This window comes from Clinocottus analis, unplaced genomic scaffold (genome assembly GCF_023055335.1).
Source record: "Clinocottus analis isolate CAN_PGR_092001 unplaced genomic scaffold, fCliAna1.0.p SCAF_26, whole genome shotgun sequence".
Taxonomy (NCBI): domain Eukaryota; kingdom Metazoa; phylum Chordata; class Actinopteri; order Perciformes; family Cottidae; genus Clinocottus; species Clinocottus analis.
Genome location: NW_027175998.1, coordinates 2,279,597 through 2,293,442, shown reverse-complemented (window position 1 = coordinate 2,293,442; position 13,846 = coordinate 2,279,597). Strand labels below are relative to the sequence as shown.

The window sequence follows — 13,846 nt, the reverse complement described above, 5'->3', positions numbered from 1 at the left end:
GCTGCTGCTGCTGCTGCTGCTAGGTGGGGTTGTCTTCTATTATCCTTTCAGAGCTCATTCCACCATAAATATGTTAAAGCAAACTTTCTGTTATGTTGGTTTGGAGCACTAACATATCAGGACCCTGTGCACTACCCTCACTTCCACTAAACTAAAATCATTTTGGTATGTTTACAAGAATACATATTTTATGTTAATTCAAATATGATATATTATTAGTTATAAGTTATATTTGTACGTGTGACGGGGCAAAAACGTACGTGTCTTTGTTTAACCCTGTTTTGTAAAGTGCTGAATACAGGAACCAGCACACTGGTCCCTGTGTACTGGTTAGTTAAAAATATATATGACATCATAAGTCAGATTCAGTGTTTATTTTTACTTTACCAGCTCACCCTGAAATAAGTGTATGTTTTAACCCTAAATGTTGAAGTATAATGCTCTAATTCTCCTGACTGAGATGGGATTGAAGTGATTCCCCTCATGATTGGGATATTTTAAACCAGACTAACTACAATGCACTATTGTTACTGTCACAAGCGCTCTCAATGTGACCGTCTGCCATTTTAAAATATGCTGCACATCTTTAATATCCGAGCGAGGTCGTGATCACAGCCCCTGGTACTGGCTGGAGGATCCTCCTGAGGGGGGCAGTGCAGACATGAGTCCGGAGCCTCATGATGTGAAAATAATGCATGTGCTGCAGAAATTACACCATAAAGGACATGTGATGAATTAGAAAAATGTCCTGTATGAGTGAGAGATTTTAGGTGAATATTGTGTCACAATTTTGCAATGTATGATTTAGAATAAAAACACAAATTCACATGTTGAGTTTAAAAAAAAAATAATTTTAATGATTTACATCGCAAACTGTGGACATTGAGCAGGTTGTTCTTACAAAATTGTGACACAATAGAAAAAAGCTTGTGTTACATTTACAGTGTTTGTTTATGCTACAATGGCTTGTTTTCTATTTAAATTTACACTTTTTAGTCACTTTAAAATGGCACATTCCTTATTACTCTTGTAGAAAAAAACAAAAGAAAAAATATATGTATTGTATTATTAAGACATCTTGGATGCATTTCCACTGGAAGAACACGATTAAATCAAATGCCATAATTATAATAAATGAATGCACACAATATTCTGCTCCTGCACTGTCCCAAATGTCTTATTATCTCAGTGACTGAAGTTGTTGTCTGGCTTGTTTTGTTCGTTATAATCTTTTAAATAATGATATTTACCTCCACTTCAGAGCTCCAAGCCACAGATCTATATTTATAATCCCCCATGTGTTTTATCATATACAGTAGATACAACCACAAGGTCATGTCATACTGTTTATACACTAATTATTTCCAGTTGCTTTTACTTTGCCTATTTTGTTTCTCTTCTTCTTCTAAACTGCTTCCGTCAATGACACACGCTCTTTCCTGCAAAGATGTTTCACAATAAAAGCCTTCTAGTGCTGCTTACAATCAGCTTTTAATGTGAAACATCCATCCAGGAGGCGTGGAGGTTCACGGAAAGCAGCTGAGCAGCGCTCCAAAAATATGTTGTAGTAGAAGCAATTGCTGAGGAGATGTGTGCAGGCAACTCACATCCCTCCTTAACGCTCATTAAGGTCCAGCCTTGATTTGTTTGTGATGGCTAGCGTGTGAGAATTTACAAGTACTTTGGATAAATATGAAGATATGAATGTTTTTAAAAAAAAAAATGTATTCCCTAAAGCATGTTTGAAACTCTCGAAGGTGTTTTGAGTTTAAAATATAAGGCGTTTGTCGGACTCTGCCGGTAATTCTGAGCCATGAAACCAGAGCATATTCAGGTCTACGATGTCCCTGACTGCATGTCGTATGTTTGAGGGTGGTGTCTCTTCTGGTGTTTTTTCAGGTTGCTAGGGTCAGAGAACCTCTCGGCGCAGTTCGGGCACTGGTACGGTCTCTCCCCGGTGTGGATGTTTCGGTGGATCTTCAGGTTCCAGAACTGGGAGAATTTTTTGCCGCAGATGCTGCAGCCAAAGGGCTTCTCCCCCGTGTGCGTCCTGAGGTGGGATTCTAAATTTGCCGGCGAGGTGAACCCCTTGCCGCAGAAGCTACAGATGCAGCCCCTCCTCCTGGGGATGTGCTGCTGCATTTGAGCGCTGCTCTGACCCCGGCAACCGTCCTGACCCTGGCTCTGACCCGGGTCGTCCAGCTGGAATTGCTGCGGCCCCTGTATCTGACCTAACGCCTCAACGGGGCTGGACTCCCCCGACAGATCGATAATGGGCGTCTGCTCCTGATAGGACAGAGAGGAGTGGAATCCTCTCGGGCTTTCAACCGCTGGGCCTTTCCCCGCCGAATGCTCGGCGGCCGATCCCCTCCCAGGATCGGCGGGCTCTGCTCCAATGAGTGCGCCGGGCAGGTACGAGAGGGAGGCGCAGTGTGAGGACGGCCCCGGGAGACTATCGTCCTGACCATAACTACCCCCACCATTGGTCCACAGCGAAGAACGCCCATAGCTGACCTCTGAGAAGCCCGGCCCAGACTCCTGCAGGTCACACAGCTGATTGGTGGACGCTTGTGGGAGTTCATCGAATGGCAAGGCCGCTCTGTAGTCATCGGTGCTCGACTCCACCAACCCTGCACGCAAAGACACACACGCTCAGGGGTTTTGCGCTTGATTTTTTAAATATGAACAAAAGCGATAAACTGGTATCTTGTTACTGATATCACGCCCATCTTGGCCTTATGGGAATAGGGCATTTTATTTTGAAATTGATCCCAAATACGCCGATACAAAGTAAGAGAAATATTGACTCTTATACTTAGTTATGGTTCGGCAAGTCTTTAGTTCTCCGCTGATGTCAATCATCTCATCAACATCTCACGGTGTGTCCACTCACCCTCTTGGATGCTGAGGCCGGTTCGGCTCTGGGCCCCCGTCGCCGACTCCACCCCCTCCAGGTCCTCCAGCTTCACCAGCAAGACAAGCGGCTCCTCCTTCCTCTGCGCACACACACACACACACACACACACAGCAGACGTCTCTCAGCAGGTCTACAAACACTCTGCTCGCGCAAAACCTGATGCAGTCATGGGTTCTAATGCAGCGACTACCAGTGACGGAGGGTTCAGAGGAACCGGCCTACACATCTTCCTTCAGTCCATCACTGATTTGAACCCGCCTTATATTGAGGGCCCCTGAAGGTTAAAGGTGTCTCCAGTGGCTCCCGACACCTGGGATGGAGTGGCACTACTTGATGATACGCTTTTAAAAAATTTTTTTTTTTTTACATTAGGACCGAGACAGCAGCGCCCAGTTTTTTTCTCTCTCTCTCTCTCACACTCACACACACACACACCCCTCCTATCTGTCAGGCAGACACACACACACACACACACACACACACACACACACACACACACACACACACACACACACACACACACACACACACACACACACACACACACACACACACACACACACACACACACACACACACCCCCACAAGTCCATGCGCATTCCTTCCTATGCCGGCGCGCTCACAGACACATGCATCACCTCTTTCCTTACATGCGCACACACATCATCTCTTTTCTTGCGCACACACACCATCTTTTTTCTTGCGCGCACACACACACAGCTTTAGCTTTCTACCCGTATCTACACGTTTGGATTTGGTTTGCCGAGGGCTGAAGCGGCGCTCCGCTGTCAGGCTGGAGGTTGGACTCACCAGACCGTCTGTGGCAGACAAATAGGTCAAACGCGTGAATAATTTTCCGTATAATATTTCGTCTTCTGTTGTCGAACAAGTTTCCTCTTTTCTACCAAGCGGAGCAGAAGTGGTCATCAGTCATGGTGAACGCTCTGAACCTCGAGCAGTTTCAGGGCTGTGAGGTCTCTATTTACACCTCTGTGGAACCAGCACAGCAACGACGACAAGTAAAGAAGTCAAACATGTCTTTTGTGCAAGTTACAGTGCCGTAAATTATTGCAAGAAAAAAACCCAAGTTGAATTTCTTTGCCAATTTTTGTTCCCCACAAAATTGAAATGTGGTCAACGATAATCTCACGAGAGCGAGGCGGCGCACCATCACGACTCCACTGATTTGTTGGTGTCATTCCATTTTATTAAACCTAATTTCTGAACTTGTTTGTTTAGTGTTATTTGTATGTCTGGATATAATTACTAGAGACATTATTAGCTAAATGGTGACGTGTTCAATACTTATTTTACCTAATATATATATATATATATATATATATATATATATATATATATGCACTATTTTTATTTTTTGCAGACAGATCAGGTGTTTCTGTAAATTGTGACTGTTTTTCATATATCAACCTCTGCTTTGACCTGCTTGTGTACAATCACAGCAATACAAATCAAATTGCATTCTGGGATATCAAAGTTAACAGCTTTATTCTTTAAAATAAAAGACTTCTCAGTGGTAACAAGCATATTTTATTCCACAATGTGCAAGCAAAATGTGAAATATCTGAACTATGAAACAGACTAACAATCCTCTCAAACATTTACTTGGAGTACATGGATACCAGTGAGAAATAAATAAAGACACGTTGTTGGAATTCATCCAGTATTCAAACTCCAGAACCAATGAAAGCAACACAACGTGTCACACACAGATCACTCAAGAAAAAGCACATTTTAAACCAGCCGGGCGCCTCTGACCTGCTACCGAGTGCAAGCAATATTATAAAATATGAGGCAACGACCATTTTATGTACCGACTATAAGAGAGAGTGCTGTGGGGGCGACGTCATACTTCAATACTTCAATGAGCACACATTGTTGCACTGGGGCGACATGTTCCTTCATCACCGTGAACAATGTAATTCATCTCGACTCAATCCCCACACACACCGTCCATGAAACTAATTAAATCTGGTTTGAGGTCAATTTGATAAGGAGGACAATTGCTCAGTGGACAATTGTGTGTATGGAGGAACACCTACTTGGCCTTGTGCAGCAACTTTTTTCCTATTATCTTTTTTTCAAGAGTGAGCCGACACAGATTCAGCCAAACTCCAGGTGACTGCGTCGTGCCACACGCGTGCAAATGAGCGTGCGCCGGCGAGAGTGATTAGCGCCCCAACTGCACCACGTACTCAGCATCCTGCGCTGTAGGTGTTCGTCCATCAACATGGCGCCAACAGATTAAGAGCGCCGTTAACGCCGTGTCACCCGAGGGTCAGACCGTCACCGGAATCATCTCTGAAAAGGCTCGAATGGCTTAAAGAGTCCGTACAGAAGACGTTTCCCTGGACTCTAACCACTGGCATCTGACGTGAAGAACCAACCATGCCTCGCTGCTAATATTAGGATGCTGTAAGTTAGCGTCTAAATACACTTTTCACCGACCTTATTACATACAGAGACCAATTAACTCTTGAGATGTATATTATGAATCAAATTGCTGAGTCAAAAACCATAAGGACGTGTCATTTGTCAGATTTTCAAAGGCAGGTTGCGTCAAAGTAGTGAAATATAAGCAATCCATTCGTAATAACCTAATATTTGCACAATACTGTTATTCGTAAAAAAGAGAAAATAAAAAAAAAAAAAACGAGAAAAGTGGCGAATGCGGCAACTTCTCCTGAATCACTCGTCCAACCCCCTTAGGGTGGTTCTCGTATGGTTTTAAGGGCCAGCACACACTTGATGAGCCTCACGATGCGTCAAACGACGGGGACACCTCAACGACAACCTGCTTTCCTTTTTTGGAGCGTCAAATAAGGACTCAGAGACAAAAAAGATGGCTTTTTCTTTTTTTGACACGACTGAACTCGTTTGGAGAGAGCTCGAAGGAATATAAAGTCAAAGATTTTTACCCGAAAGGACAATAACTTATTCAAGAAATCAATTATGAATTAATAACACCATTTCTGTTGCTTTTAGTGGTTAAAAATGTCAAACGTCACCGACGGCTTTAACGGAGCTCCGTTTGCACCTCGGTGGTTGTTTTGTGAGCTCTCAATAGCTAAAGATTGTTGATGCGGCTGCACTTTAACTCACACATAAAAACACACTTCAAGGACCATCTTTCTCCTTCCCTCAGTAACATTGCAAAGTTCAGGCACATACAAGTAGTACACACGCGTTACTTATAAGATATGATAGTCCTTTATAGACGAGGCCGCTGCGATTCCTTATTACCAGGTTGCTCTAATAAGTCTCTTTGGACTCAGCAGTTGATCCAGAATGCTGCAGCACGCGACACAAACTAAGAAAATAGACATCACTTCGATATTTGCATCTCTGCATTGGCTGCCTGTGACATCACAAACTTAAATTTAAACTCCTCTTCACCCACAAAGCTCTAAGTGGCCAGACAGCCTCATATCTTATGGAGCTCATAGTAGCTTATGACCCCTCTAAAGCACAACGTTCCCAGCATGCAGGGCTGCATGGGGTTCCTAAAGTAGGATGGGAGCCAGAGCCTTTAGCTTCCACGCTCCTCTCCTGGCGAACCAGCTTCAACTTTCAGTCTGAGGGGCGTTTTAGGAGTAAGCCCATGACTTTTCTTTCTGATGAAGCTTGTAGTTAGGCATGGCTCAGGTATATATAGTTGGGACTGACTCAGGCTCGCCTTGGACCAGCCTCTAGTTATGCCGATATAGAGCTAGACTACTGGGGGACTTCCTAGCATACATTGAGTCTCTCTCCCTCCCTCCCTCCCTCTCTAATATACAGACAAGAACAACCTTTTCCTAAAGTACTGCTGGTTCTGTGCTGTTGGCATTTTAAACCTGAAGCCCGCAGTGCGCCACAGGAGCATACAAACATTGACCCGTTGCTTTAACAAAAGAGTGAAACAATTAAATTTCACCAAGAGTATTTTAATAAATTTTAATTAATTCTAATAAAAAAAGAAAACTACAGTGACTAGCTATTGCAAGCAAATACTGAACATTTTTAGAAAGTAAACTATATATGTGCGAGGTGTTTTTACAACAATCAGAAAGTACTGAGACACACATTAACACATTGTGGGCTTGAGTCAGATACTAATACAGCTTTAAAATGTTTTTAGGAAATTGGGCCCAGTCCTGGTTGGACAATATTACACATGTGAGGCCTAAATATGACCGATATGTCTCCATCTTTCAGTCTGCAAACTTCCAAAGACCAAGACATTGTGTAGAGAGAGATGTTGTCTTCAGCATGGTTTTGGTTGAGGAACTAATAATACATATTAATGCATATTTGTAAGTAACATTTATATATGTATAAACCTTGTTAACTTTTATGGGAAGCATTTAAAAATGATTTAGACGTTTTTTACGGTCATTTTCACAAAATATGTTCATTCCGTTGAGCAGAGTGTCTATTTTCTTTAGTGCCAACAGTGTTTCCTGGATCATGACATCCTATAGTAGTGGACAGTTCTAGTCCCAGGTCTCCTCTTTGGTAGTTTTTCATGGGTGGCTCTTTTGCTGGTGCGTTTTCAGGTTTCTTATCCAGGCGAATCCTTTGCCACACATACCACAGCTATATGGTTTCTCTCCGGTGTGAACTCTCTGGTGTTTCCTCAGGTTCCCGGCCTCGGAGAACATCTTCCCACATGTGGAGCAGCTGAAAGGCTTCTCCCCCGTGTGGACGCGTTGGTGAATCTCCACCTTCTTGGGGCGGTTAAACGCCTTGCCGCAGTAGCTGCAAACAAACATCCTTTCCTTGGCGCCCGTTCGGCGGTTCACTTTGCTGCCGTCGCTGAAGGGCTGAGACGGGGGTAAAGCGGGGCCGCAGCGGTAGCGGCCGTTAACGCCGGACGAGGTCGATGGGAAATCGGTCGCCGCCATTGTGTACGAACACGACGGCCTCATTCCTTCCATTTCAACCTCGGGGTGCTTGTCGAAAAACTCCCCGACCAAAGCGTGAGCGCTTCTATTGTTGTCACACAACACGTCAAACTGCGAATCACTGCTGCCGCCATCCATATACTGGTGGGGGTTTATCATTTCCTGCATTGCGTCTCTGCCCTCAACAAAGGCACTGCGTTCACATTTAAGGAGAGGAGAGGAGTCACTGACCTCCGCTCCTCTGCTGCTGCCGGTGCACTTCATCCTGCTGCTCTGGTTCTGGGACTGGGACTGACTGGAAGTGGACTGGGTGTCCTGCAGTTCGAGGCTGGGTCTCTGTGATGCAGGTCCTCGAGGGACACACTGCAGCACTCCTGATGTGGGGCAAAAGAAACAGGATAGGTTTAAAACCTTGTTCCATTTCGAGTAACAGCACCAATTCATACATGAGAAATGTTGTATACTTTGTCTCTCAAGAACAAAGAAAACATATTCTCAGACTTGATTCACTTCGCTGAGGCTACAGAAGGCAATTTTTAAAACATGTGTAAAATTAGTGGAGTATTCAATGTCAACGTCCAATGCTTGACTGTTTTTTCATGTGGCAGACAGCATTGATTGTTGAAATTCTTTGCTTTAGACACGGGAGTGTGGCGTACACAAGCAACAGTACTCACCATCATCTCCTATAATTGGCATATCCTCCACCGTTATATCGACTCGTGACATGTTTGCCTCCACCATCTCCTCCTTCACCAGCACTGCATCTGGCTCCACCAGCTCCACGTCTGGAGACTGCACAACAAGGCAGGTTTGTCAGCTCGGTCAGCACAGAACCAGTGGTTTTTTATTTTGTATATTCAAGCAGCTACAGTGGACGAGTTCGCCCGGAACAGCTCGGCACAGACGCAACCCTCGGGCAACCTCCAGGGTTACGTTTCTACACCGCGTTGCTCCGCCGGCAACCCGTCCCGCTCCTCTGTGCGTGTTTCCAGAGCTCGGACTTCCGACATCCATTCGAGTCTACACAAATCACGGTTCCCTCGGCTCGCTAGTTGAGAGCTCACCTTACTCTGGATGCTGTCGGAATGGATGGGCTCGCTGTCGGCGACCCCCGCAGCAGCTCTAGCAGACCACAGGGCCACGGCCATCCGCTGCTCAAAAGCACCAACTACAGAGGAACAAGAACAATGTCTGTTGAGTCACTCAGTGTACATTTCAATGGTCAGCACTGACAGTGTTGCTAAGGTGGAAGCAGATGGCGAAATACAACAACCTTGTATCATAACACTATGGTCTTCAAATAAGTGTTCAGATTGTTGCATTTTGTTTCGAAGGAGTGTTCATCAGCATTTCAGAGATTGGACTGATCCAGGTCAGGGTCCCTTAGATGTATACAATGTGGAAGGCAGATGCCTCACAAGTAGACCAAAAAGAAGAAGTCTAAGGGGGGCAAAATCTAAAACTAACAGTAAATCTGCCATTTTGAATTTTGTGTGAATTTCTAATTTGGTCAGTATAAATCGAGAGACCTTTGCGATGAAGAGTTATAAAAAGCTTGAGGTTCCGAGGAACTGTGTTGGTGTGGCTTGGTGGCCATTTTGAATGACTCCCCATTACAAAAAAGCTGTTATAACTTGTCTGTACTTTGTTACACCTGGCCCAAACTTACCATATTTCCTAATGGCACAGTCCTGAGGACCCGCCCCCTATGTTTTAGCCTCGGCCATTTTAGATTTGTTTTTTCCCCACGACCTTTACGATTCAGCGTGAGGGACTCTCAGGAAGGGAGTTGCATTATCCTAATATTGTGCTGAAAGACTGGAAAACATTCTGAATGCAGCTGTTCATATCCACATTGACCCAACTTTTTTTTGACAGAAGTGCCGAGTTAGCAGACTCTGTATAGCATAGCACATGCTTGTTGAACACGTCTCGACAAAAACTAGCGGTGCTCGTGTTTGAATCACAACTAATAGTTCTCTATTAAGCATTGGTAAATTATGGAATTTAAAGTACATCTCTACCTGTATATAATCGCCAAAAATTAAAGTAGACACTTAAGTATCTTTTGGCCTCCGTTACTAGGGTTTAAAAGAAAATAAAAGGGGAACATCATACCCTGGCCAAATAATGAATGTATTTAAAATGCTTAAAACAATGTTTACGTCTGGTTTGATGACAGAACAACAAAAATTGTGAACTAAATGTGATGTTACCGCGTTCTATAACCATTGAAAATAGAGGACAGAACCAGAAGTGCCCTACATTATCAGTGCACTAAAAAGCTCAAACGCTAAAAAGATGCCTACGGGCTTGACACCAACTTTCTCAAAGTGCATAAAGACTCTCTAGATTACACATCCACTGAGAAAAGTCCATGTGAGTACGGGTTTATCTGGAGCCAAAAGGTCTCGCGAGCAGATGTGTCAAAGATGTGATTATTTGGATGTTCAATTTCTAGTTTTCCCCACAACTACAGCATGAAAAAAACTGGAGATGTATCCGACACTTAAACAACCCTGTTTACAAACAAAATGCTTTACATAGTGCATACCCCCAATGTCAATATTGTACTGAAACCTGTCTGAAATATGTCATAAGAAAAGAGAATTCAGAACCATATGATGTCTGCACGGTTCTCACATTTTCAGACCTGTGTTTTGTTTGAACAAGCACAAAGAAGTGACAGAATACAAACACTGCAAAAAGATTTTGCCAGTGTGATAAGACAAGCCAATGTATTGATTGTGGCCGACTAGTAGGTTATGCCCGACAGGCCAAAGGCTACAGGTCCTAAATGTCCTTGAAATGAACCAATGTGAGGTAGGAGGTGTAATGTAAATATTCAGGAAAATATGAGATCAGGACATATTTTTCTTTTTTTGACCACCAATCTCTGATATTGTTACATTGTAAACAACCAATGGCTGTGTTTAAAGTGACAGGAGACCGTTTATAATTTATTTGTATATTATTCACACGTCTCAAGTAGAAAGCAAATACACTTCCTCATCAACTGTATTTATTTCTCTGTTTCTCAAATATTAGACCATTTCTAAACTGTCTTGTGAGGTGAATACACATCAAAATAAGCCTCATTTTTGGTCATATTCGAAATCAGTTAGCTGAATATCACAGACAGGAATATTGGGAACATTATGACGCAGACTCCTGTGACCTATATTAGCCTTACGCTAAAACAACTGACTGCGTCCTCCTCCAAGGTCGCGAGACCACACTAAGTGAACTTCAGTTGTTGTTCTCATCTCATGTGCTGGCTGAGCCGTCATGAAAACACCCAGTGTTGTTATGACAGGTCAGCCGCCATGAATCATATTATTGATTTTAGCTGAGTCAACTGAGCCCCCTGTACTCTGTATACATCCTTTGAGTAACCTCGTACTTTTGTGTTTATCATTCATTCATTTTATTCATGTATGATTTTTATGGATGAGAAAGTAAATATGCACGTTCCAAATGATTACTTTATAGTCATTTACAACAATCACCTTTTTAATATAGTAAAAATATTTATCTGAACGTTTTAAATACAAGTCAAATAATATCTCCACTTGTCCTCCTTATTTGTTGTTATGTGTCAGTAGGTGGCACAAGCTGCCAGTGCGAATAGTTGTTACAGGACTGCCACGACGAGGGGTCAGACTATTGCCACTACTAGTCAGATATGTGCCACTACTAGTCGGATATGTGCCACTACTAGTCGGAGATGTGCCACTACTAGTCGGAGATGTGCCACTACTAGTCGGAGATGTGCCACTACTAGTCGGAGATGTGCCACTACTAGTCGGAGATGTGCCACTACTAGTCGGAGATGTGCCACTACTCGTCGGAGATGTGCCCCCACTCGCCGGACATGTGCCAGTATTTGTCACAGGAGAGTTACAACTAGCCTGAGACTTGTCACAGTCCTGACACCTGACTCCCGCTTGCCAATGTGATGCCAGTAACACAAGGAGGAGCTCGGTCATGCTGAACTCCTGTGTGTAGTTACTTAATGAATGTCCTTATAGTAACACTATGATGTCATGTTTAATCAAGATGAAGGTGTGCTGCACAGGGTAGGATGCCGTTTTGACGATAGAGATGCATGTCCGTAGACTTGAATATAAAACAAGTGATGTACCCGTTTCACTTTCTGTTTCACACACTGTATGAAGAGTAAACTGGTCTCAAAGATACCGCCGTATAACATAAATTGACTGAAAAGAGTGTCTCGTAAAGGATGTATTGACTGTTTATTTAACAGGCATCTACAGTCACATATTCCTCGTTAAGTGTCCTCGGCGTCTCAACCACAGCCTCACGAACAGAGAGTGGATTTCACAGCAAATTGATCCGTTTATATAGTCTTAAAAAACAATGTGACAGAGAGGCTCAGCCGTCGAAATGTGTATTTCCTGGTTAGTCAACATGGGTCCTGTTAGGTCACTACTACGACACAGCTGCCTCACGCACGCGAACATAACCAAGGTAATGTTCGCGTGCGAACACTGCTAAAAAAAACAGTTAACCTGGAAACCCCTGAACCCACAGAGGCTTGCTTGTTGGAAATACTGACGGAAAACAGCTTAATATTATGTGTTTGAACGCAAAGGGCTGATTTGTATGCATGTTCACGTGGAGTGACCCACTGCCCTTATATTGTGAGCTTACCGGTGGAAGGCGACGACTCCCGGAGTCGGTCGCCGCCGTGGATCTGCACCCTCGCTCGGCTGCCGTTCATGGCGCTCTCCCGAAGCCTCCGCTCGGCGTTTCCCCGCGCCATCTTCAGCTCCAGCAGATGTACCTTCCTCTTCAGGGCTTTGTTCTCTCTCTGGCACTGAGACATCTGTAAACTCACCACCGCGTAGTCGTCGTCGACCAGCTTACATATCTCCGCCACTGCTGCGTTAGCCAGCACCTCCATGATGGAGGCCAGCTGGGTCTGGAAGGCCAGGCGGCTGGACATCGTCCCGACACTCGGTGGCTCGTAAGCCGCTTCGTCGTTATGAAAATATGCGGTACAGTCCTCTTGCGGGGTCAGCTGGCGTTGGCGGCTCGGTCAAAGCATTACAGCTGGACTATAACGTCTACGCGTTAAATTGTTGAGAAGGTAAGAGAAGGCTAAGCTAAAGCAGCTTCTCCTCTTTCCGCAAGCAACGAAGGCAAACACATGACGTCATTTCCGGCTATTGAAATACTTCCGGTACGTTCCAAATGGCAAATTAAAAAAAAAAAAAACTTTTGATTTCAATACGTTCTGCAGCTCCCCCTTACAGTACGCACTGTCGCATGCATTATGCCCACAATATGGATGTTTTAAAAGCATATTGGTGGGCATTAGTATAAATGATCTGTCAGTCAGACATGAGAATCAGGTTAAATGAGCCACACTCCAACCTTTCTGTTGATGGATGTTGATAGAAGTGAATTAGTGTAGTGTCGTCTACCCTGCTCTCTTTCCCTTTATGCACTGCCTTTGTAGATTTGAATTGTCTCAAAAAAAACACACAAACACAGCCAAATATGTGTTTTACCATGATATATAGATACAATAATTGTATTTTATTATGCTATGATTATGCTAGGTGTTTATGCTAGGTGTTAATGCACAAAGACATTTTTATGTTGTGTGCTATTTGCTTAAAAAGTCCCTAATCTGTCTCAAGCTGGGGTTCATTGACAGTAAGATCATAAATTGCCTTGTAAAAAGAAAAGCAGATCCTGACACTCAAAGGACACACAAATTTATTACAAAAGCAAGTTCAAGTACATTAAAATAAAAATGTTTGTGCCACTAATTGTAAAAAATGCTCCAATATTTGACAGAAATACGATGATGAAATGAAAAGCCTCCTTACTGTCATAAAATAACGCATCCTACTGCATTTTCATCTCTAGGCGAAGGTTTGCAGCACAACGCGTTTCCATTCTTTCTGATATTCTCCGGCACGTTCGTGGAAGTGTGCGACTACACTCGGCTGGGTTTCTGGGTGACACAAACTCGTGACACAAACCGGCT

General features: G+C 43.7%; 1 protein-coding gene across 1 annotated transcript in view; it reads right to left on the bottom strand.

Annotated features, from left to right (window-relative positions):
- Positions 1-13,846, bottom strand: part of LOC137794800 (zinc finger protein 208-like) — a 28,283-nt gene that overhangs the window by 3,986 nt on the left and 10,451 nt on the right. Inside the window, exons 5-11 of the mRNA XM_068591817.1 lie at positions 12,499-12,822; positions 8,889-8,992; positions 8,499-8,616; positions 7,444-8,195; positions 2,894-2,996; positions 1,841-2,630; positions 626-641 (exon numbers count right to left, since the gene is read on the bottom strand). Of these exons, the coding sequence (XP_068447918.1) occupies positions 626-641; positions 1,841-2,630; positions 2,894-2,996; positions 7,444-8,195; positions 8,499-8,616; positions 8,889-8,992; positions 12,499-12,822 (2,207 nt within the window). The remainder of the gene's footprint in view (positions 1-625; positions 642-1,840; positions 2,631-2,893; positions 2,997-7,443; positions 8,196-8,498; positions 8,617-8,888; positions 8,993-12,498; positions 12,823-13,846) is intronic.